General features: G+C 56.5%; 1 protein-coding gene across 4 annotated transcripts in view; it reads left to right on the top strand.

Moving 5' to 3' along the window:
- Positions 1-24,172, top strand: part of CACNA2D2 (calcium voltage-gated channel auxiliary subunit alpha2delta 2) — a 139,783-nt gene that overhangs the window by 96,028 nt on the left and 19,583 nt on the right. For all 4 annotated transcript variants that reach the window (XM_012467837.3, XM_012467838.3, XM_012467836.3 and 1 more), the window contains exons 4-6: positions 12,079-12,138; positions 18,955-18,999; positions 22,213-22,354. In XM_012467837.3, coding sequence (XP_012323260.3) covers positions 12,079-12,138; positions 18,955-18,999; positions 22,213-22,354 — 247 coding nt within the window. The remainder of the gene's footprint in view (positions 1-12,078; positions 12,139-18,954; positions 19,000-22,212; positions 22,355-24,172) is intronic.

Genomic DNA, 24,172 nt, shown 5'->3' with positions numbered 1-24,172 from the left:
CTCCAATGGATTCGTGTATTTCATCAGCGGTCACCTGGATGGTTGCATCTGACAAACGGTGATGACCTGTGATCCCAGACCAGGGGCAGGGGCAGAGCCACTCTGACTCTGACCTGAATAAGGCTCCAGAAAGTGGCTACAAGAAGTCTGAGTCTGTGGGAAAGGGCAATGGATAGTGGGTGGATTGGAGAGTCCTCATGGCCACCAGGAACAGGGACAGAGCAGGGGCCAGAGCCCATGAGTGGCAGGCCTAGGAGGTCTGGTTAAGGCAGCACCGTGATTTCATGTGAGCATGTGATGCAAGAGCCACAAGCAGACCTTAGACAGAAGAAAGATCTGGCCCTGGCCTGGGATGCCTTAATACAGGTCCAGGCTCTGTCCCTAATGATACAGTGGGCTGGACAGTCCCTCCAGGCCTCAGCTTCCCCTTTGTGCAGGGTGGGGGTCCAATGGGCCTCTGGCCTCATTGTCTTCACATTGAAGGGGAGGATCATCAAGGCAGGCCCTGTCTGTGGTGTGTTTAGTAAGAGTCGCCAGGGCCAGTTCTCCATGTCCAAGGTCACACATTGCAGCCCACCGAGAAGGCCTACCCTGTCTGTCACTGTCACCATTACTCAAGGTTAAGCCTGGGATCATTTCTCGAGTGCCACCCAGGAGGCCTAGGCAGGGTAACACCCAGGTGGTCGCCCAAAACCAACCCTGACTGTCCTCCCCACCTCTGTCCATGGTGCTGAAAGTCTTGGCCCAACCTGCTCTGGTGTTCCTGCTGCCTAGGTGGGCCCCCAGCCCCTCCCCTGTTGCCCTTGCTCTCTGACCCTGCAACCTCTTTGACCCAGTGCAACCCACAACTCCACTCCAAATCCCTTCCCCAAAACAGGCAACAATGGGGCTAGGGGCTCTTCTCCACTGCCCTCTACTCCCATCCCAACCAGTGCCCCCTCAGGCACATTCCAGGGCCCTTTTGTCCTCACCTCCCTCTTCACTGTCCCACTCCTTCTCCTGAGGTTGGGCCTAATCAGAGCTAATCAGAAAATTATGAGCTGCCTGATTACTGATTAGGTTCCTAATGTTAATAGAGCTGAGAAGGGCCTGCTCAGGCTGTGTTTTAGGAAAAAGTATAAAAATAACATCGTGGAAAGGGAGCCTGGAGGCTGGGCTGAGACTCAGGCTCTCCTGCTCTAACTGGGGTGGGGTCTCATGCTCAACTTTCAGGTGGGAATGCATTCCTGTGCAACGGAGCTTCCTAGCACCCTAAATTCTTGCAGTGAAGGTGCCATCCCAGGCAGCTCTTCCTGTAGAGGCCTCTAGCAAGTTCTCTGCTCAGGACAGTGGGACTGAATTGCAGTGGGAGGAAGTTAGGTGGGATATAAAGAGGAACTTACTCCTGGCACCCCACAAAAGAGCAGGGCTGTGTCTGTAGTGCTCACTGACCTTCTCATGCCTAGCACAGGCCAGGCACACAGTAGGTGCTCAGTAAACATGTGTTGACAGGAAGGAAGGAGGGTCACATCAACCCTTCCCATGGGGACCACCACCCTCCCATGTCCTGCCCCTGAGCCACAGCAGGGCATAGAGGCATCTGAGAAGGCTTCTTGGAGGAGGATGTTGGGGCATGTCAGAATGCCCTGGTCTGGTACCAGGGCAGGGGTGCTGAGCTCCCTGGGGACTCAGCTGCGGATAGGCACTCCTGTCCACCACCCTCCGCCTCTCATTCAAGCAGAGACTCGGGGCTTCTGCTTCCTCCCCATGCTATTACTGACTTGGCAGCAGCTGGGCAGGGCTAATGGGTAACATTTTCACAAGGTCCAGAGTAGGGTTATGGTCCTGGAGAGCAGACATCAGCAGTTCAGACCCCAGAGGCTGCCTCTTGGATGCCTCTTCATAGAGCACACAGTAAGGCCTGTACTAAGACTCAGCCTCACCCCACTCACACCTTCACTCCCGGTACCATCTTGGATCCCCTGTTCTGTCATCAGCACCATTTCCGACCTGGTTTCTGCCATCTCTATCCCAAGGAAACCCAGAGCCTCCAAACCAGCAGGTCCCCAAGGGCACCTCCTGATCCACCCCTTGACCTGTTGACTGTGATGGGAACCCAAGGTCACTTAGCACTTCCTCGCTGAGCTGGCTTGTGTAACACTGGGGCCACACAGATCCATGAATCAAGTCCCTCCCTTCGAGGGACCACATCTGGGAGGGAGTCAGGTACATGCAGTGATGGAAACCCCAGGGCAATTCTGGGAACCTGGCCTGGCAGGGCACCAGGATTCCTGGAGGAGGCAGAAGAGCGATGACTCCTACAGGATAAGAAGGAGCTGGCCAGGAAAGGAGATGAGAAAGGACACTCTAGGCTTGGGGTGCAGCACAAACAAGGCTTTGGAACCGCAGCATGGCAGGAAGGCAGAGTTCAAAAATCACTGTGGTGGAAGAGAGATGAGGTTGTCAGGACCTGGTAAAGGACAGTGTTAGGAAGGAAGGAGTGGTCCGGACATCCAGGAAACACTGGCAGGTCACAGGACTTTGTAAGGGAGGCCTGAAGGTGTAGGGGCCTGGGCAGAGGAGCTCATGCCAACCAGCTTGGGTTGGGAGTCTGAGGTGGGTTGTGGGGCTCGGGAGAGGTCTGGTCAGGAAGGCAAGAAGGGAGTCATGGGAGTAGGGCTGGAAACCAGGCAGAGCTGCAGAGGGGCAATGAACAAGATCTCCAGAGAAGTTGGTGCTGAGGAGAAGGGCAGCCCATTGGCACAACCTGCAGAAGAAAATAGGTCAAGCCAAGATCAGAAGGCCCAAGGGAGAAGCTGAGTTTGGGGGAGGAGGAACCAGTCAGAAGCCCCCTGGAGTGAGGTAAGGGAAGAAGCAACCCAGAACCTGGGGTTGTGTCTCCAGTTTCCAAAGTGAGTGCCCATCCTGTTCTCTGTCTATGCCCTGTTCTCCATCCATGTCCTCACAGCCCTGAGAAGGGCCTGGGCAGGGTTTTGGTCCCTCCCTGTTATACAAGTGAGAGATCAAGGTACAGAGAGGTGAGGACAGTGCTCCCCAAATTATGTGCTGGGTCAGTTGCCAAGCCTTAGAAACTTGGGTCCCTGAGCTCTGTACAGGATGAAGGGGAAAGGCACTGTCACACTCAACACCCACCCCTGTGCCCACACACATCTCTAGAATGGGGCCTGATGAGGGGACAGGAGGCAGCACCATGTATCACAGAACACTCAGATAAGATGTGTCCCTGCTCCCCTAGCCAGACTGGCTGACGGCCCCCAGACAAGTACCCTCACCCAATGCTATCTGCATGGTGTTCTCTAAGGATGAGATAAATGTTGATGAATTATGGATCATAATTTAGAGGGAGGAAGACTGACACAAAACTGGCAGAGTTATGAGAAATTCCACCTGGCTTGCCAGGGACCGATTGACCTGTGGAGATGCGTACATTTCATGCTGGGGTTTAAGGAAGGGTGCCAGCTAGGTTGGTGGATTCCCACCCATTTGAGTCCCTGTGGGATGGGACAGGGCAGTACCTTGAAAATAGCCCCAGCAGCCTAGGGTAGCCCTCAGCTCTGGGTTCCTTTCGGGGTAAGGTGCCTCCATACGGCTGGGTTCTGAAACCACAGTCCAAACGCAGACCTGAAGCAGTTTGATGCATGTATTGTGTATTTCTCATTGGGAGACCTCTTGCAAGTGCTCAACAGGAGACCTGGGAGCTCAACAGGGGACTGGGTAGGACAGAGACCTGCGGCCCTGAGCCAGAACTTTCCCGCAGCCTCTAGCATGTGGCTGTCCAGGCTCATCCACACCCCCTCCCGACTTAGCCTGCCACTGCAGAGTTGAAATCTCCAGAGGGCGGGTTTCAGTCTCAGTTCCGGAAAACTGGTCTGTAAATTCAAGCTGATTTCTGCAAATGCTCAGCCCAGCCACAGAGGCCCCTTTCCTCACCCCTTCCCTGTTCACACTGGACACGCTTGGCTCCTGTCCCAGGACACACCCAACCTTCTCTTTCTGTATTGATTGTGGTTCCAGCAATGAAAGCCAGTGGAATTCTTGTTACCACCTGTGAGTGCCACTTCCTTTGCTTCCTTGGGAAGGGATCTCAGAGCTCATGGCCGTCCTTCCCTTGATGTTACATTTTAGTCCACTTTGGCCAGTTGCTATGGCTCACACCTGTAATCCTAGCACTTTGGGAGGCCGAGGAAGATGGATCACCTGAGGTCAGGAGTTGGAGACCAGCCTGGCTAACATAGTGAAACCTTGTTTCAACGTGGTGAAACTAAAAATACAAAAATTAGCCAAGTGTGGTGGCTTGCACTTGTACTCCCAGCTACTGGGGAGGCTGAGGCAGGAGAATCGCTTGAACCCGGGAGGCAGAGGTTGCATTGAGCCAAGATCTCACCACTGCACTTCAGCCTGGGCGACAGAGAGAGACTCCATCTAAAAAAAACATATGAGTAATAAGAGAGAGTGGGAGTTTTTTCTAAGGGTCCTCTCTTGGCAAAATACAACATAGCAAGGATCCCTGGGAGCCCAGGATGTTCTGGGAAATTCTATCTGACCTGAAATTTCCGGCCTCTAGGATACTAGGTTCCCCATCCTGGCTGGTCACAGTCATGCCCTCTTGTGTCTCTAACACAGGCCACTCCTCATTTCTTCATATTTTTCTTAGGAAATTAAAACACAGCCTGACCCTTCCAGGGTGGACTGAGGGGGTGCAGGCACTGATAACCAAGCCCGTGATGCCCACAGGAAGCCGGCAGGCCCGGGCCGGGTGGAGAGGCGGCTGCCCTGCTGCAGAGGGAGACCGCAACTCGGATGAGTATTTCCCTGTTACATGGATTCTGACCTTTTTTTAATAAAAAAAAAAAAAATCCATTTTACTAATTTTTTTTATCAACTCGTGGAAGACACATGAGGCCTGTGAGGGAAAAGGTCAAGGAGCCTGTTGCTGCCAACAGCGGCAATGGCCTCCCATGCCAGCCTTCCCCTGAGGCACCCTCTGTTCCAGAAATGTTTATTTTCCTTGCAGGCTTCTCGTTGCTTGAATTGTGATCTGGGGTTTGAGTGTTTTTTATTGCTCAGATGGTCATTTTATCTTTAAGCTATAAGCACAGTTAATACAAAAAGAGTAGGTTTGAACTTTAAGATGTACCATGGGCTGGATGTGGTGGCTCACGCCTGTAATTCCAGCGTTTTGGGAGGCAGAGGTGGGAGGATCACTTGAGGTCAGGAGTTCGAGACCAGCCTGGGCAACATAGCGAGACTTTGTCTTGTAATTTAAAAAATAAAAAAGCCAGGTGCGGTGGCTCACACCTGTAATCCCAGTACTTTGAGAGGCCAATGCGGGTGAATCACCTGAGGTCAGGAGTATGACACCAGCCTGACCAACATGGAGAAACCACATCTCTGCTTAAAAAATACAAAATTAGCCGGGCATGGTGGCGCATGCCTGTAATCCCAGCTACTCGGGAGGCCAAGGCAGGAGAATTGCTTGAACCCCGGAGGTGGAGGTTGCAGTGAGCCGAGATTGCACCATTGCACTCCAGCCTGGGCAACAAGAGTGAAACTCTGCCTAAAAAATAAAAAAATAAAAAATAAATCTTTAAAAATATTTTAAGGAAAAAATAAAGATGGGACTGGAGCCAAGTGTGTCCAGTGTAGATGCAACCAAGGGGCAAAGGAAGGGGCCTTGAGGGACAGGTAAGGCCAGGTGTCTGTCCTGACCCAGGGGGCTCACGCATCAGCAGTGCACCCAACAGGGAAGTACAGCCACCGGCTCGTCTCCATCACCCGCAGCAGTCACGGATCCTGCTCAGCCCTTGCTGCCCATCCTGCTGCACTTCTCTTCATCCCTCAGAACCCAGCAAAATATGGAGTCAGGGCAAGACCTGTCCTCAGAACATAGTGAGTGAGCTTGTGTTCATAAAGCTCTGAGCACATCGGGTAAGGGCCACAAAGTTGCTGAGGTGGTCATTGTGCACACAGAAGGCACTTTCGGTCCACACACAGCCTCCCTCACTCCACGAGTGGTGCCAGGACCGGGCCGAATGGGGATTCTCCTGGTCCCTGACTGTGGATGCACCTGCTTGGAGCAGGAGGTGGATGGACAGACAAATGCTCACTCAAGGCCAAAGCAGCAGCAGGAGAGGCCCACAGGGCTGGGACCCCCAAACCCACCTGCACTTCTGCCCCAACTGTCAGCCCTGTGGCTCCAGCTCCCTCCTTGTGGAGCTGCATCTTGCTTCATTATTATGCAGATATTTTAATTATGCAGATATGTTTTTAGACAGTTTTAAATATGTATATTATTTACTCATTAGACCATAACAGCTCTGGAAATTGGAAATCTGTATTTAGTGTCTATCTGTGCACAATACACAGCTAATGCAGGACCCACAGGTAGAGAGGAAAGAGGGTTGGCAATGGGGCCAGTTCTGGGCCAGGCAGGGGCTGCTGGGCATCCTGGTACTTGCCCCCTCCTGTGGCCTGGACCCAGTGATACCAAGGCTTGTGGGGGCCACTGGGAGGGACAGCTGGGAGGCCAGTTACTGATCCTCTCTCCTAGGAGAAGGGCAGAGGGGGATCACTGAGGGGTGGCAGGAGGGACCTGAGCCCAACCAGCCAGGCCCCACCTGGCCAGGGATGGTCCTTTCCTGGGACAGCTGCTGTCCAACATTTCTGGGCTTTAGCATCAGGCGAACGTGGGTTTGATGCTCCCTCTGCCACTTACTCCCTAGGGGTCTAGGGCAGCAACACTAATACTTTGAGCCTCAGTCCCCTTGGCTGTAAAAGGAGGGGAACAGGAGAATCTACTTCTTGTGAGTCTTGCTGGGGAGGCAGCAGTGAAGCCTCGCCCAGGGTAGGCACTGGACCACAGTTGGTGATATCCTGTCATTGCTCCCTTCCTTGCAGCCCTCCAGCAGCATTCTCAGAGCGTACTACCCCCAGCCTCCACCCCAGAGCCCCACTCCATCACGGCTTCTCCCTGGCTCAGCCCCCAGTGCCCTAGATCTCAGCATCCTGCAGTGGGTTCAGGGCCTTTTCTTCTAAGCCTCTCATATCCTCTAGGAAGTGGGAGTAACCGTAACTAATAAGACCAAAGAACTCTTACGGCCTTTTCCTCTGGGCTGTGCAGAACAAGTCCTCTTTGATGGGCAGTTGCTCCCCAGGCCCTTCTGGGCCACCAGCACTGGGCAGGGAGGGACTCCCAGGTGAGAGCTGGTGTGGAGAGGAGGCCAAGGAGAAGTGGGGAGCACCCAGCCTGGGGGTGGGGGGAGCAGGCCTTCTAAGAGGGTGGGAGCACCCAAGAGCTCCAGCCCCCCATCACCCAAGGCTCTCTGCTCCTGGCATGCAGGGGGCCTTCCCATCCCAGGTGTTGGCCTCTGACAGGTGCCCATCTTGGCCCCAGGTTCTTGCCTGTCAGCCCCCACTGCAACTGAAAGCTGTTTAACGTAGTGAGATTTGCAGGTATCTGTGCAGGGGCTACTCCCCAGGGGAGTATTGTCCCCAGCCCAATGCATGACTAGTCCTCCTCTTTCTTGCCTTTTCCCGTAAGAATGGTTCCCAGAGCTGAGGGAAATTGATTGTTAAGTGAAACTCTGATAATTGCCTCTGAAATGCCTGCTGTTATCATGATGGACTTGGCTGTGAGAAGCCCCACTCAGCAATCCCACTGAGGTTCCCTCTAATACCTTGGCTATGGTGGGGACATCACAGGCCAGGCAAGGCACCATCAGTGACTTCATAGCCTCATCGCCATAAGCAGCCCTTACCCCCCAGCATATCATGGAGAAAAGAGGCTCAGAGAGATTAAACCACACACCCGGGGTCACAGAGCTGGCTAGGCAGAGCCAGACTCAAGCCCAGGCCTCTACACAGGTCCAGAGACACCCCAATCTTGATTTAACAGACATTCATTGTGTACCTACTGTATGCCCTGGGCCAGATTACCATAAACTTGACAGCCACAAGACACTGCCCCACCAAACCTAGTGCTCAAGGGGAAAGCAGATATGGAAGAGAGTTCCCTGAGTGCCAGGGTCAGGAAGTGGACATGGCTAGAGGAGTCTGGACAGGAGTGGCCAGGGAGGGAGCAGCATGTGCAGAGCCTGGTAGCAGGGCGACCAGAGACTGCAGGAAGCTCCAGGCACAGAACCCAGAGCCCAAGCAGGGAGCTGCTCCCAGGGGGACAGGCACTTGGGGTCAGGGCTAGGAATGGAGTGCATCTTCCAGAGACGAGCAGGCACTCCAGAGAGAGGCACCCTGTCCCTGCCCTGCAGGGTATCCTAGTAGGTTCTTCCCTTGCCTCTGGGCCTCAGTTTTCTGCCCCTTCCAGCCTGTCCCCAAGCCATCAGGAGGACTGGAAAGAGGTGGGAGAGAAGTGCTAGGAGGGATGAACCTCCATGGGTGGGGCAGGGTGGGCATAGTCTCCTGGCCAGCCCTCAGCAGGCCTGACTGTTGTCAGCTGGGGACAGGAGCCCAAGGTCTGTGTGCTCAGCCTGGGCCAGGCAGGTGGGGCTTAGCTTGGGATCCCTGCCTCAGGACATGTCCTGCTTGGCAGGGAGGAGGGAAGCCCACCTTGTCCAGAGGGCTGGATAAGGGCAAATGGAAGTTTCCAGGGGAGATAACACAGTCTGATAGGACTAAGCAGGCAGAAAGAGCAGATAGCAGGAGGGCCCAGAGGTGGGCAAGAGCCAGCAAGAGAAACCTCAGGGGACTGGCTGCCTATGTGCAGCTGCTGAGGGTTGGGGGAAGGGGGCTGCCAAGAGCCCAGCCACCCTGAGTGGGTGCAGTTACTATGTCCAATTTATAGGCAGGATGTTGAGGACCCAAATGGTGAAGACCCTGCTCCAGGAAGTCAGCCTGTGAACCCAGGCCAGGGCTCAGGGGCTCCAGGGTCCAGACTCTGATCCCTGCTCAGGGCCCCTCCTGTGCACCAGTGGTGGTCCCAGTCCTCTCATCCTCAGGCCTGATGGGACTTCGTGGCCAAAGCCTGCCCACTCCACTGCACCCCACCAGCTGCCTCGGCCATTCCTCCCCTACCACCGGGCCTGCCTGTTTAGCAGTTTCCACACGTCCAGCGCCTGGGGATGGACTGATTGATCTGTAACACCGAAAAAATAATAATGGCTTGATCGTTACTGAGGATTAAAAGTAATCCTTTTGCTGTGGCTATTGCAACTCCGTTATTCATGAGTCAGCGGGCTGACCCAGGCCTTTGAGCCCGTGGGACTCCATGAGCTCAAGGAGGCTGGGGGCTGGGGCTTCCCTATCTGGGCCTCCCTTGCCCTGTCTGCTAGGCTTTGGAGCCAGCAAGGCCTGTAGCCCCCACATTTTGGGGCCCGAAGGTTTCAGAGTCAGAGCTGAGCCCTAAGAGGGTGAAGGAGCTGGCACCCCCTGGCCAGGAGTGGAGGCAGGGCCAGGAGCGCACAGTTTACCAGGGTCATGGCCCAGCCTGGAGACTCCCACTAGTGTTAGTATGGTGTCTGCAGCCCCATCGACCCTGTGGTTTTTCTGCGGCAGGAAACCACATCTGCTTCCCGCACTCTGCCCCAACGTTAACCCCAGGGAAGGTCAGTGGCCTCAGCAGAGCCCCACTCTGAGGAAGATTTGGCATCCCTGGGAAGGTAGTGGGTCACCAGGCAAGGAAGGAGGGGCACAGTGATGACAAAGGCTCGCCCCATGCACTGCCTCGTCAGGCTTTACACAGCCTCCGGGCCAAGTGCTGAACTAGGCACCTGCTGCACTGCAGGTGCTCAGCTAACAATGGTGACAAGTGTCTTGAACTGTACAAGTCACACAATAATGCCCTCTACACAAGGGCACCACAGGCTTATGAATTGGGAGTCTCATTCATCCCTGGTTTTGGGGTCAGGAGGTGGGCATTTATGGTTTAGGCCAAGAAAAGGCTCCAGGCTGGAAAAGGAAGAAGAGGAGTCAGGTGGGCCCTACGAGACCTCGAGAAGGTCGCACCTTTTACACGCAGAGAAGTAGAAGCCGCAGAAGGGTTTTGGGACAGGGAATGGTGACATGGCTAGATCTACATTTGGAGAAAAGACTCCAGGTGTTGTGTGGAGAATAGATGATGAGGATGAGAGGACGCAGGTTCTGGACAGGACAGAGCCTGAGCTGGGGGTGCATGGGAGGTGGCGTGAGGGATGCCAGGGGTGGAATGGAGGCAGCAGGGGAGCCGGGGTGGATGGCCTGCTCCCAGAGAGGCACTCTTGAGTTCAGTTAGGTCTGAGGGTCACTCCAGGAAGTATCCAGGGGCTCAGGAGGGCCAGGATTAGAGGCAAGACATAGGAGGCATCATGGAGTAGAGAGGCCTGGGGCCCCCGAAACCCTAGGAGTGTGAGACGGGCTGGGGGGAAAAGAGGGTGTGGGTCCCAGCCAAGCAGGCCCTACAGTTAAGGGTGGTGGGGGACAGAGGACTGAGCCTACAAAGGAGAGGGAAGCAGAGGCCAGGAGGGCTCAGCTCTGTGGGGTGAGAGGGTTTGACCTTAATAGGCACTTTCTCCCCCTGCTCCTGGGACCCAAGCCTCATAGCCTCCCCACCACTCAGTGTTCTTGGCCTGGGGTGTGAGAGCCGGCCCAGTGAGACTGGGGATGGCCATGGACAGCCTTCTAACTCTGGGGGTATGACATCCTACCCCAGGAGAGTAGAGGCTGCTGCTCCATAGGAGGGCCCCACCTTGCTCCCTGCCCTGCTATTCCATGCTTCAGAGGAGGAAACGCCGGCCTCCATGTCCTGACTCCCACTTCCCCTAATGGGCAGCTGACAGGCTGTGTTAGGACGTCCCCTCCAGGGCCCACATGCCACATCAGACCTGGACTCGTGGATGGGGGTGAGATGTCCTGAATATGAAGGGGCCTCCTGAGTATGGCTGTAGGCCTGGAGATGGGGTATGCCTGCTCCACCATGGGACAGGGTGGGGTGGGGGTGAGAGACCAGAGCCACCCACGTCACTGGGCATGGTGGCCCCGAAAGAGGCTGGTCCTTGGATCTTGGTCATGGACTGAGCAAGACAAATGCAGTGGTGAGGACTGGGCTCTGGGGCCCAGCCTGAGCCGGACTCACCATGTGACCTTGGGCAGGCTGCTCGCCATCGCTGTGCCTGGCTGTCTTCATCTGAGGGCCACAGTGACCTCATGCCAGACACACTGTGAATGGTACTGCTCTCACCTCTGCAGAAGGCCCCCGGGGCCAGACTCAGTTCCATCCTAGGGAGCCCCAAGGTTTCCTAGAGAGACGGGATCCTTAGGAAGTACCAAATAAGAAGCTCCGGGTGACCTGGGCTTAGGCCCAGAGAGTGGCCAGGCCCCAGCGCCTTCTCCAGCAAGCCTTCCCTGATGTCCCGAGCCCCCACAACACTGTGCTTCCTGCCCTCAACTATTCCTGCCCTGATGGTTCTGCAAGGTTGCGCCTGTGAGCTGCAAGAGCCAGGACCAGGCCTGCCAAAGTCGGCGCAGTCCAGCACCCAGCGTGCCCAGTGGCAGACGTGGGATGCACAGGCACACAGCTATGCCCTGAGAGACATTCTGCTCTCAAGCACAAGGGCTTTGCTGGAACCAGCCCCAAAGAACAGGACAGGCTCTTGTGGACAGAGGGCTTGGGAGCCCTGTGGGAAGGGGCTCAGGAAGTCTGGGAGAGGGACCATGGGCCTGGGTGGGCCTCTTCTGTGGGGGTCTGGGCAGCTGGCAGAAGGGCAGGGCAAGGCGAGGCACTCTGTAACTTGCATCCCAGGCTTGGCTGCAGAGGGGCTTCCTCTTGGGACTGGGGTGACACAAGCTTATGGGGGGTAGAGTGGCGCTGGGGCTTGGCCTAGTACAGGGAGTCCCATGGAGATGCCACTGGGGTCACTTTGTGCAGGCTTCACCTTTCCTGCGTGGACCCAGCTGTGATCCAGGAGGTGCCCACACTGCAAGCTCAGGAGTATCTGGGGCAGAGAATCTCTGAGGGTCTCCTAGGATGATGGGACGGGAATCCCTGGTCCAGCCCGGCCCCAGGGAGTGCTGGGGATGGAGAGGCTTTGGGGTGGGCATAGGGCAGGCTGCCTCCCTTGGCCTCTGACCTCCCTGTGCTCTGTCCCTCAGAGACTGGCTGATGCTGCAGAGAACTTCCAGAAAGCCCACCGCTGGCAGGACAACATCAAGGTAGGAACCCCAGCACCCTGCCCAGCACTCAGGGCACGCCCATCCAAGGGTAGAGATGAATGAGGGGGGTGGCGGCTGCCCAGACACATGAGGGACATGGAGGGGTCTGTGGAGTAGAGCCAGAAGCCTGTGTCCAACACCCAGCAGCTACTCCGGGCGCCCCCTCACTGCTGGGCGCACAGTGAGAAACGAGCCCCATTCGCGCCAGAGGAGCTGTGGAGTCTCCCGTGGGTGGGAAGGCTGCTTGAAGGTGGTGTTCCCCAGGTTCCTCAGATAAGGTGTCCAGATTCTTGGAGAGCCCCTGGGTCAGAGGCCTTTGGATTTCAGGGCTTGTGAGAGGCTTTAATACAGTGACCTGCAAGAGATGCTGGGAAAAGGGAACCAGACACCCTTCCCTGACTTCCCTTCCCCAACTTCCCTGAACAGCAGCCTGTCTTCCCAGGAGGCCCTCAGGCTGGGCTCAGAGGACTGGGCTGCTGTGGTCACAAAAGACTCTCCTTCTACCTCAGAAGGAGTGCAGGATTGCTCCTTGGAGCAGAGGTGCAAGAAGCTGAGTGCACAGGACCTAGAGCATGGGGGATGGAAGGGGAGCCTCACCCATCCCAGCCTAGGCCTGAGTTGCCCTCACCAGTTTCTTGCTGTGTTTGATTTTGCCTGGAGCTGGATACGCCTGCCCTCTGGCCAGCATCAGACAGAGGCAGGGCTCCTCCTGGACTCAAGGAAGCTCCAGGGCCAAGGATGAGGGAACCCTTGAGAACCAGACTAATTGGCAGGGCTCCTTTGTCCTCCACAGCTGCGTGGGTCTGTGGGCCATGCCTCCTCCTAGTTGTCTTGTGCTAAACACAGGGAGGGCCGGGATTGGGGAGAAAGACCTTGACTCACTCCAGCTCTGGGCCAGGCACATCTGGGCCAGGAAGCAGGTGGGGTTATTGTCCCTATTCAACAAGAAAATAGAAGCACAGAGTGGATAGATCTGCCCCAGGTTACCTGTTGGTGGCAGAGATTCACAGCCAGCTGTCAAGTGCCAGGGGGTTCATGCCTACTATCCAAGCCCCAAACCAAACCCTAAACCTCCTCCCCAGTCCCCATCCCCCAGGCCACCCTGAGGCTTGCACACACCATGGTATTCTTGCTTTGCCCCTGGCAGGTGCTGGGTGCTGCCCTCAGGGAGTTCACATTATATTGGAAATGAAAGATGGTTTTCTAAAGAATGAGCTAGTAACTCCCTAAAGCAGTCCCCCTTTCCACGGAGGCTGGGGACTGCTTCTCTCCCTCTCCTGCTCCAGTGCTGCTTGGCCACAGTCCCTGTGGGACCCAAGCGAGGGCTTCAGCTTCCCCATTTGGCAAAGGACTGGCTGGTGCTGGTGCTGCCTGTAGCTAGGTTACGGGGTGTGAAGGAATCAGTGCACATGTCAGGCTACATGGTTGCTAAGTCAGTGATGGCATGGATGCACTTCTGGCCTCACCAGCCCTTGGGGCCTGAGTACTTCTGTCCTGAGATGAGTCCCAGTGGCCCTCCTCCCTCTGGCTTGACCTGAGGTGCCCCAAGCTGTGGGTGTGACCATAAGCAGCCCTGAGCACAGGGCCAGCTGGGCCCGGCCTTGTTCATGTGATGTTCATCACCCTCCATGCCACAGCCCATCAAGGTGCCCACCTGCATGTCACACTGGTGTCTCAGGTAGGGTGAACGGGGCTGTAGTCACCTCCCTCCTTCCCAGCTACTGGGTCACTGCTCTTCCCAGGAAGCACTGCTGCTGCCACAGCTGCCAAGCTGAAAGGCATCAATGCTAATGGTGGGTCTGTGAGCCCAACACCAGCCAGCTATGCCCGGGCTGCCAGGGAGAGCTGACAGCGATGACCACAGAAGGGGCTGTCTGTGCCAGGGGAGGATGCAGGGACTTGAGGCTGGGGAAGGGATGCTGTTTTGTCCCTTGGAGGCACACCACCCGCCCCTGAAACCACATTCTTCCAGCGACCTTCAGGAGATGACAGACAAAGAGCCATGTTCCTTCCCAGAACTCAGGAAAGGCACCTGGCCTGTGCCACAGTTCCAGCCTCGAACTCAGGCCCTCTTCCTAGGAATGGCCTTACCCACCCCTCCTTCAGTGCAAAGCCTCTCTCTCCAGATATGTCTGCCTAGGACTCCCTTTTCTAGCCCCAACCCTAGGATCGGCCCCACTGCCCACAGCAGTAACAGCCTGACCAGGAGCAGTCTTCTTACCTCTGAGATGGAGAGGATGGCACCCAGCTGTTCTGGGCACAGAGGAGATGCTTGGCCCATGTGGCCAGACTGGAATCCACTGCACTATCAGCCGGTGTGGCCTTCCCTGTGTTGACCGCATACGGCAGGTCCAGGTGCAAACCTCTGAGGAACAGACAATAGTATCAGTGGTATACCCACATCCGCATGCTCACAACTCCACTAACCCAAGCCTCGGGGGGTGGAGGATCACGGAGTCTGCAGGGTCAGAGCTGGGACAAGAGATCAACAGGGCAATGCCTGGATGTAAAGCTTCTACCAGCTTTCCTCGTCCCCGGCCAACCCAGACCCTTGGACACCAGAGAAACGATGGCCCTGATTAGCAGGTAGCGCCTCCCATGCCCCCGCAGGCAGGCAGCAGGTGCCCTGGTGCCCATAACACTTAGGATAGATGAAGAGGGGCCACCTGCCAGACCACACCTGGTGCCAGAACCACACTATGCCAACACTGCATGTCCCCAAAGCCACCACCAGGGAGGAGCCGAGCCAGGGCATGGATAGGGGAGGGGAGAATGGCCATTGGCCCCAGGGCCTCAGTGCCAACGCCAGGGCCTACAGGAAACAAAGCCATGGCCCGGGAGTGGCATAGAAGAGACAGCCCTCTCCGGGGGAGTGTAAGGGAAGGACACAGCCCTGCCCTGGGGAGTATGATCGTGGGAATGGATGGAGCTCTGCCTAGGGATTAGAGGTAGGGCTGTGAGGGGGCTGGGCCAGGCTGGCAGAGCCAGCTGGACAGGACAGGTGGCCTTCCTGGCCTGAGGGTCTGACCCAGCCATAGGGCCCCTGCCTGCCTCTGCCAAGGCAGCGACAGACGGCTCTCTCAGAAAACAGTCCTCTTGGCCGGGCTGAGCTGGCACTGGGCCAGGGCAGGAAGGCCAAGCGTCCTCACTGGTGCAGCGGGTGGCTGGCCTGGGCCTGCACAGGCAGCTGGTGGGCAGGCGGCAGTCATGTCTGGCCAGGCCTTGGCAGCCACCTTCCAAGCACTGAACACGGATGACAACTGCCCTTCCCTCGCTCACCCCGCACTCTCTTCCGCAGCCTGTTCCCTAAGACCTACACTCCTCACACCTCTCTTGGGCTTGGCTCCTGCTAAGGAGAGTGTATGTCACCAACCCAAGGGTCATGTGGACCCTCCTGCCCCACCCCTCGCTTCTTATCTGTGTACCCACATCCACATGGGAGGGCATGTGTGTGAGCTCGGGGGGTGGCTCTCCCAATTCCTACCCAGTTGGGCAAAATGGACCCTAAAATATCAGGTAACTGGCCTGGCACAATGGCTCACACCTGTAATCCCAGCACTTTGGGAGGCCAAGGGCAGATCACGAGGTCAAGAGATCAAGACCATCCTGGCCAACATGGTGAAACCCTGTCTCTACTAAGTATACAAAAATTAGCTGGGTGTGATGGTTCGTGCTTGTAGTCTCAGCTACTCAGGAGGCTGAGGCAGGAGAATCACTTGACCCTGGGAGACGGAGGTTGCAGTGAGCCAAGATTTCACCATTGCACTCCAGCCTAGGCAACAGAGCAAGACTCTGTCTCAAAAAAATATCAGGTAACACAGGGTGTGTCAGGGGAGTGGACCCCAGACATCAAGGACACCTGTTTCACCCCACCCAGGTCTCTTCCACACTCAGCCTCTCCTCTGGGCTGTGGAGTTGCAAAGACAGAAGGTGCCCACCCATGGGCAGAGTTGGCCCTACCCCTGGGGAGGCCCTTCCTGTCCTCTTCACACCCTCAGAGGAGGCCTCATCATCCTGATATTACGAGTGGGGAAATAGAGACCCAGAGGTGAAGCCTCATGGAGGCTGTGTGATTTAACTGGGCAGCCTTGCCTCCTCGGGGGTGACCTCTGGGAGTCCTCAGGGGGTCACTGGGACAAGCCAGTAGGCTGAGACCTTTTTGGCTTGGCCTCAGTCTTCACTCAGTGCCCAGGATTCCAGAGCTCACATGTCCAGGTTAGAATTAGAGGCCAAGACTCTTTGCCCAGGCTCTGCACTCAGCCACTAGAGAATACTGCCTCCTTGTTGCTTAACCCAGGAGGCAGTCACTGCTGGTAGACATTCAGGTACTATACAGACTCCAACAGAGGCCTTCTCGGAAACCCTCCCACCCTGACCCTGACGGCCCCCTCCTGCCACACTCCCAGTGAGTGCCGGCTCTGCCTGCTGCTTCACAGCCAGGCCCAAGGGAGCTGACTTGGTCACCACTCCCATTTGCAGACCCCCAGCTCCACACCACATCATGCATAGCAGTCACAGCTGTATTTATGATGTATGTTCACATGTGTGACCTTGCGTGCCACCATCCATGCTCTTCTTACCAAGGAAGGGCATGGTCTGGCCCTCCTCGAGGCGGGAAAGGCCAGGAGAGGGGGTCCTGCCCACGTGCATCAAGCCCTGTGGGGCAGGGAGGCCATGCAGAATCCTGAGCCTCATCTGTCATCTGCAGGGGACTGAGAATCCTCCTGGGTGGCATGTCCCCCTGTGTCCCTGATGCCACCAGTATCTGCTGTTCCACTGAGACAGTGAAACAGCAGAACAAATAGAGAAGCAAAGCACCTGGAGCAGCTGGAGAGGTGGCCCCAGTGAACTCTGAGGCGCCCGGTATTGACCCAGGTGCAGGCAGGACTCAGCTACAGTCTGTGAGGGGAGCCCCAAGCTCCTGAGGGCTGCAGGTGACCATCCCCCGCTCATGTCCTTTCCCATCCTTGCAGAAGGTTTGCCTAAAAAGTGGATGAGTGAGGCCCCAGGTTGTAATCTGCAGTCCTCCCACCACACCCGCCCGTTTTCATTACGGAGGGAAAGAGCATCAGAGCTGTGTTTATAACCCCCTTTTAGATAACAAATCACATTTTCTTTTCACAGCGAGTGTGTTGAATTGATATTTTTTTCCCCTCAGTTTAATGGGTTTGTGTGTTCAGGAATGATCTTCATCAACTGAAACTCCTTATTGTGTTTGATGTAATGTCAGCTTTCATTATGCGCTTCGGTCGGAGCTGGGCGAGGGGAAAGGCTGAGCACCCTGCAGCCCGGGCCCCAGCCTCCGCCTCTGCCCCAGGCCCACCAGGGCTGCAGTCTTCTTGCGCTACTGGGTGGGTAGGGAGTGTGGGCAAGGTCGACTACAGGCTGGGAGGGCAGGTTGGAGCCAGGGTGCGAAGGCTTTCTTCTCCCTGCCCTCGAAGGCTCTGACCGATGGGGTCGTAGGGCTGCTGTAAGAAAGCACCAGACGCAGCAGGCAGCTCGATACTGGAACTCTAGGGTTGCCTTTGGTCTTAGGTTCATCAGGAAGTTGTGGTCTTGCCCATCCTGATGCCAGGCCTAAAGTCAGTATTCCAGAATGTTGGGACTAAGCCTGCATGTCTAGACAGTGGCCTGCAGCTCCTAGACCCCTGGTGAGAGACAGACTAGGACTGTTCCCTGTAACAGTCCCAGGTACCGACGCAGCCCCTGGGCAGTCACCACAGCAGGCCCCTCCCCAGTCTTGCCTAGGGAGCCTGGGGCTCAGAGAGGGAGTGGTCTGGCCCTGGGGTCACACACTGAATGAGCCCCAGCTGGGCCTTGGGAAACAGGTGTCCTGGGTGACTTCTGCCCGGTGGAGTAAGGCCCCGCTTCACAGCCAGGCCCTAGGGAGCCGACTTGGTCACCACTCCCATTTGCAGACCACAAAGAAGCCCTAAGTGAGTGAGGGACCACCGGGGCCACGATGCAGGTTTTTGCTGTACAGAACAGGGCTGAGGAGCACCTGGACAGCAGCTCTGTCCCAAGTCGTGGCCCCGGAGCCCACGGGGGCAGAGTGTGGCAGCCCCTCCTGAGCCGGTGACACTTGGCTGACACCGGGCTCACCTTCTGGTGGCCTCTGTCAGCCGCGCTCGGTTCTGATTAAAGATCATTACACATGAAATTAGCCCGTTTGTGCTACGGGTCCCCGGGGCGGCCGGTGATTATGACGCACAGATGGCCAAGAACCCAGGCTATTGGCAAGCAGGCATGGGCCAGGGACGGGCGAGGCAGACGCGGGCTGGTGAGGGCCGGGAGACAGGCGCCAGGGCCGGGCTTTGTTTTCTCTCACTCCTGTTGTGGAAACCCCCTCGCATTTCACAACAAATCACAGATAATTAATAAGTACATGCCCGTAATGAGCAGGCTTTTTAATAGAAGAAATTGGAAGATGCAGCGTCGAGTCATTATTTCCCTCCTGCCCAAACTCGGCTCTGTTCTCCCGTCTTCCTCGCTCCCTGGTGCTGCCTCAGCCTCTCTGCAGACAGCCTGGAAGGGCTGCAGCCCAGGGCCTCTGGCCCCCGAGTTAGGGAGGCCCAGGGAACCTGACCCAGGAGTACTGCATGCTTCTGGAGCCTGTGCGGGGGCCCCTGAAGACAGACCTGGCTGCATTCCCAACCCTCACCCATCCACCCCTTCAGAAGGGTGGCTCTGGGTGAGGGAAAGGGACAGTTTCTATCCTAGAGGAATCTAAGGGTGCCACACAGGCCTTGGGGCTGGGAATCCTGTCTGTCTCGGGACCCTGAGCAGCGAGTGCTGAGGCCTCTCTCCCCCCACCAGGAGGAAGACATCCTGTACTATGACGCCAAGGCTGACGCTGAGTTGGTGAGCACCCCCTCCTGAGCCACACCCCCTTGCTGGGCCTTGGTAGCCTCAGCTGTAAAATGGATGTTAGACTCAGCCCCACATGTTCTGAGCTCAACCCTGCAGAGCTGTGGTGACACAGGCCCCACCCGCCACCTCCCACAACTCCCTAGAAGTCCAGACCCCTTCAGGGCTGCGTCTCTGCACACTGATGGGCTGAGCTTGACTGCAGTGTGGGGTGGGTGGTAAGGACCTTGGACCTCCCCACATGGGGCAGTTTAGGTCCCAGATGGAGCGGGCTTCTCTAAGTGCAGTGAAAGGAAGGAGACGGAGCAGCTGGGAAGGCTTCCTAGAGGTGGGCAGGTGTGAGCAGGATGCAGGGAGGTCCAGGTGCATTTCCAGGTCAGGGCAGCTCCCTTCCCTGTGCTGAGCACCCCACATCCTGGCCCATTGTCAGAGCCTGGCCCTGAGCTCACCTGGGGTCACCCACCTCAGAAGTGGTGGCACTGGGACTGTCCATAGAGCCCAGAGATGCACCATCCTTCTGCCTCCATGTCACTCACTGGCTCAAGTCGGCCTCGGCTGCCCTGTGAGGTAGTGAGGTCCCCGTCACCAAAAGACTCACATGAAAGCTGTATGACCATTTGTAAGGGAGGTGGCTGTAGAGAAGGCAAGAGTGTCTGAGGGTGTAGGGCACTTGGAGTAGACAGTGTTTGCTGAGCTTGTCAAGGCCCAAGACCCTTTGCCTGACTTTAAGGCAAAAGTAGTTGGACCCGATGGTCCCCTCTGTAAACAGAGGTGTCACAGCAGCACAGAGTCTGGACTGCTGGCTGATTCGGAGGACCCAAGATCCAGTCTTCCTCTCCCAGGCCTGAGGACTTGGCGGGTTTCCTGGGGCAATTGAGAGGTACCCTATGACACCAGGAGGTGGGAAGGCTGGAAAGGATCCCTGTGCAGGATCCACGGTGCCAGGCTGGCCTGGGAGAGCTGCAGGGAGGGCAGAGGGCCCGAGACAGAGTGGAGTGGGCTCAAGCAGGTGTGCTTCCCCTTGGCTGAGCTCTGTGGCTCCCAGAGAAGTTGCTAAAATTAAAGCTGGAATCTGAAATTCAAATGAAGAGCGAACCTTTAATTAGACCCTGAATCTAATTCCTTACCCCCCTCGGCATCGGGCTGTAATTTTAGCAATCAGTGCATTAAATATAAACCAGGAGACTGCATTTGCCCACCATACAAAGCCCCTGGGCTGGGGGGTGGCACTGAGGGGCTCCTTGGCCAGCCTGGTACCCAGCCCCTACTAGGATGCTCTGAACCTGCCTCCATCATCCCCTGTTTCCAGGGCCCCAACCCCTCACTCTAAATCATTGACTCCTTGCCCCCAGCCCCTTGGACTTCTGCTGTGGGGCTAGGGACTGCCCGATGAGGGAGCTTCACTCTGGGGCCCAGCTAGACTAGGGTCAGCTAGGCCAAACGCCTGGTATAAATGACAGCACGCACACATTTTCCAAGACTCCCCTGCTTGTTGTGTTGTTTTGTTTTTTTAATCTTTGCCAGAGGTACAGTTAAAGATCTTTCTAGACCATTTACTTTTAAATTACCAGCCAGAAGGTGGGGGTGGGGGAAAGAAAAGGAAGGAAAAAGTTCGCCAGCTGATAGCTTATCAGAACAGAATCCAAATGTCACATTAGTCGGGAAAGTTGGGAGATTAAATTTTCTAGTGCCCTTCATCTGCTGCTGACATTTCGGGACTTTCTTCTCCTGAGCCGCCCCCTCCTCTGAGCAGATCGTGAGTGGTGCACGCCTCATGGGCGGCCGGCTCCCACTCTGGCCTCCGTGCTCTCAGGCTGCCTGCCCTGGCTCTACCCAGCACCCGGGGGCTTCTAGGGTGTGCCAGGGGTGGGCAAACGATTGGCACACTGCAAGAGGGCAGTGGGAGTACAGCAAACAGCTTGGATTCTGCTGTACAAAATCTACCCTCAAAGAGATGAAACGAGTGTCTGCCACAGGCCCTTCAGAGCCATGCTCCCGGGGTGTGGAGAGCTCATCTGGCTGTGTGGAGAGGCATGGTCACCCTCTCCCCAGACAAGACACAGCCTGGGCAAATGCCTAGAGGCAGAAACACAGGGGAGGGGCATGCCCAGACGCAGTCAGCAGTGGGGGTCAGCCCATGTGGACCCATGGGGGAGAATAAATGAGCTAAACCTGGGCTGAGGGTAGTCACAGAGGCCTTGAGGGGCAGTGAGGGAGCGTGGGGGAGGTTCAGCTGCTTCTGATCCCTCCTACCATCTTGGAAGCCCCCCAGCTTCGCTGTCCACCCTTAATCTCCTTCTCTCCCTTGTCGCCCAGTCTGGCTTTTTCCTCTTCGCCTTCACTCTCTAGCACCATCTTCCCTCCCTTCCCCCTTGCACACCTGCACCCAAGCCTGCCCCCCCCAGCTGCAGCATCAACACTGTAGTCACAGGCCCACTCCTGCCAGCCTGTGATGGTGGGTGGGGGCGAACGGCGCATGCCCAGCCTGCCCAGCCGTGAGATGCCGTAATTGGCACCTGCCATGCCGCTGTGGCTCATTTTAGAAAATCAACAGGGGCCCTTTCAGTCCTGCTGCTAGCAGGCACCGCAGACCCTCCCTCTGGAGGTCAGCAGGTCTGAATGATAGCCTCCAGCCCAGCTTTCCCAGGGTAGCCTCCCCAGCTCAGACCCTAGAGCCGTCAGGCTGCAGGGGATGGTGCCCTGCCTTAGATGGGGCTGGGACCCTCCCCCTGGAGCCAAAGGAACTCCATGGAGGGGCTGGGCAGGGCCCAGTGATGGCTGTGGGAGCACAGAGCTCCTGGGAGAGGCTGCTGAGGCCTCCCTGTGAGTGCGCCAGGCACGTCCTCATAAGCAGAATTCTGGAGCCCACTCCTTCTAACTGGCTCCATGATTTGCCTCCTTCCCTAATTGGTTTTCAAGAATGTGAAGAAGGGGTTGGTTTAGTTCTGGTTTTTAAATTTGGGTTTAGCAAATGTGGGGATGGGGAGGTGGGCAGAGGGAGGTGGGAGTCCAGGCCTCTTGGGTGAGGGGTCCAACCGCATGTCCATCTGTCCCTGTGTCTCTCCATCTGTCTCCTACTGCGATCGTCTCTTTTTGAGATGCCCCTATTTCCTGGACTCTGGCCCTCCCTGCCCCTACTTGGAGGCCTCTCCAACCCCATTCACCATTTTCCAGCCCTGACACTGCTGGGGGGTGCCCTTTCTGCAGGATGACCCTGAGAGTGAGGATGTGGAAAGGGGGTCTAAGGCCAGCACCCTAAGGCTGGACTTCATCGAGGACCCAAACTTCAAGAACAAGGTCAACTATTCATACACGGCTGTACAGATCCCCACGGACATCTACAAAGGCTGTGAGTGTGCAGAGCGATCGGGACAGCCCATCCCACCTGCCATGGGGGCAGGCCCACTGCCAGGGCATTGCAGAGTCCTTGGGGACAGAAGGCCAGTGCCATCTACCTCTGGCCTCCTTCACCTGAGATCACTCCTGCTCGCCTCTCAGATTCACCCACATGCAGGCATCAAGCACTCACAGGCAGAGCCTCACCCTAACACTCAGCAAGTTGCCAAACGCTGAGCCTCTGTCCCTGTGCATGCACGGTCTCCTGCCCACATGTCCACAGGCGCCCACACAAATGCACGCACACACACACCGTTCCCCACGTGTGGGACTGAGTGCCCGCTTGCCCCTGAAGCAACGCCTCACCACCTTTCCCCATTCCCTGGCCCCAGGTAGGAGTGGTTGAGAAGCTGCCACCCATCAGGTGGACACAGAGGGTAGGGGGACAGGTAACCACTCCTCACTTACAGATACCAGCCCTATGACACTGCCCTTCTTCTCCTTGGCACAGAACCAAGAGGGTAGGGAGTTTTCCTGCCCGAAGCAGCCAGGAGCTTGGGGTGTGGGGAAGGGGGATGTAGAAGTGAGTGATTGAGAGTCCAAGCTCCAGACACAAGGCAGCTTTACACAATGGGGAAATGAGGTCACTATAGCTACAGGGATTTAAATCAGACATGAGGAGGAACTTCCTGAAGCTCCTGGGAGGTAAAGGGGGAGGAAGCCAAGAGTCAAACACTGGAGGGGGAGCTCTAGCAGCAGGATTGAGGGCATGAGGCCTGTTGTTTCTGGCACAGCTCTATGGGCACCTACAGAGTAGCCTCAGAATCCATGGAATCCACTGGGCTGGGACTCAAAAGTCCCAGAACCACTGCCCCGACTCCAGAATGCTGGGAATTCCCAGGCTCCTCAGGGAGGCCCTCTCCACCTCGGGGTCAGCTAGGCCTTCTGGGCAGCCTCAGGCCAGGGTGGGGAAGGGTGCTCCTCCCTGTTCCCCACAGACTCCCCGCAGGCCACCTGCCTGAGCCAGTCAAGGGGCACTATCGCAGGCAGGCGTGCTAATTAAAACCGGAGCCACACTGCCCTCCCCAGTCACCCCTCGCTACCCACACAAATTACATTTTATATGTTTTTTATTTACTGTGTCACTTTTAATTAAATCTGTAATCACCTGCCTGAGGGGGCATGGTCCCCTTTCCTAACTCAGCGTGATCTGAGAATATGTGTGCGTGAGTGTGGGTGTGCGCACATGGGGCTGAGTAGCAGGCCCTTTCCAGGCGGGGGCAGGGGTGTTTGCGCGAGTGTGTCTTGCCTGAATGGGTATATGCATGTGGGGGTCACAGGTACCTGCAAGGATAGCCCACACAGAGCACGGGTCTTCTCTTGGCCCTTGACCTGAACCAGGGACACCCTTCTGCTCTAAGCCTGTCATTGTGCGATAGGAAAGCCGAGGCACAGTGAGAGGTGGGGCCTGACAGGCAGACTCTCTCAGGGCAAACAGTGCTGTGTGAAACTCTGGAGGGCCTGACTTTATTTTTTCCTTAGGGAGAAAAATAGAAATTGTTCAACTCACTAAGCTTCTAAATTAGGAACAGGACCATAACATACTGTTCAATAAGCAGAGCCAGCACTCGAAATGTGTTTTGTTTTCACATTACGGTCAGTTACGGGAAGCACAGGAACAGAGTGTGAAGGGAGTGGGAGCAGGGGGCAGGGATCAGGCAGCAGACACAGCAGAGGCCCCACGCTCCAGAGGGGCTGCCCCAGGGGAGAGTGCCCAGGAGCTTGTCACCATGTCACTGCCCTGGGGGCGGGGCAGAGGCTTTCAAATTGT

Source organism: Aotus nancymaae, unplaced genomic scaffold (assembly GCF_030222135.1).
Source record: "Aotus nancymaae isolate 86718 unplaced genomic scaffold, 86718_ANA_hifiasm-v0.15.2.pri h1tg000067l, whole genome shotgun sequence".
Classification (NCBI taxonomy): Eukaryota; Metazoa; Chordata; class Mammalia; order Primates; family Aotidae; genus Aotus; species Aotus nancymaae.
This window is presented reverse-complemented; position numbering and strand designations above follow the sequence as displayed.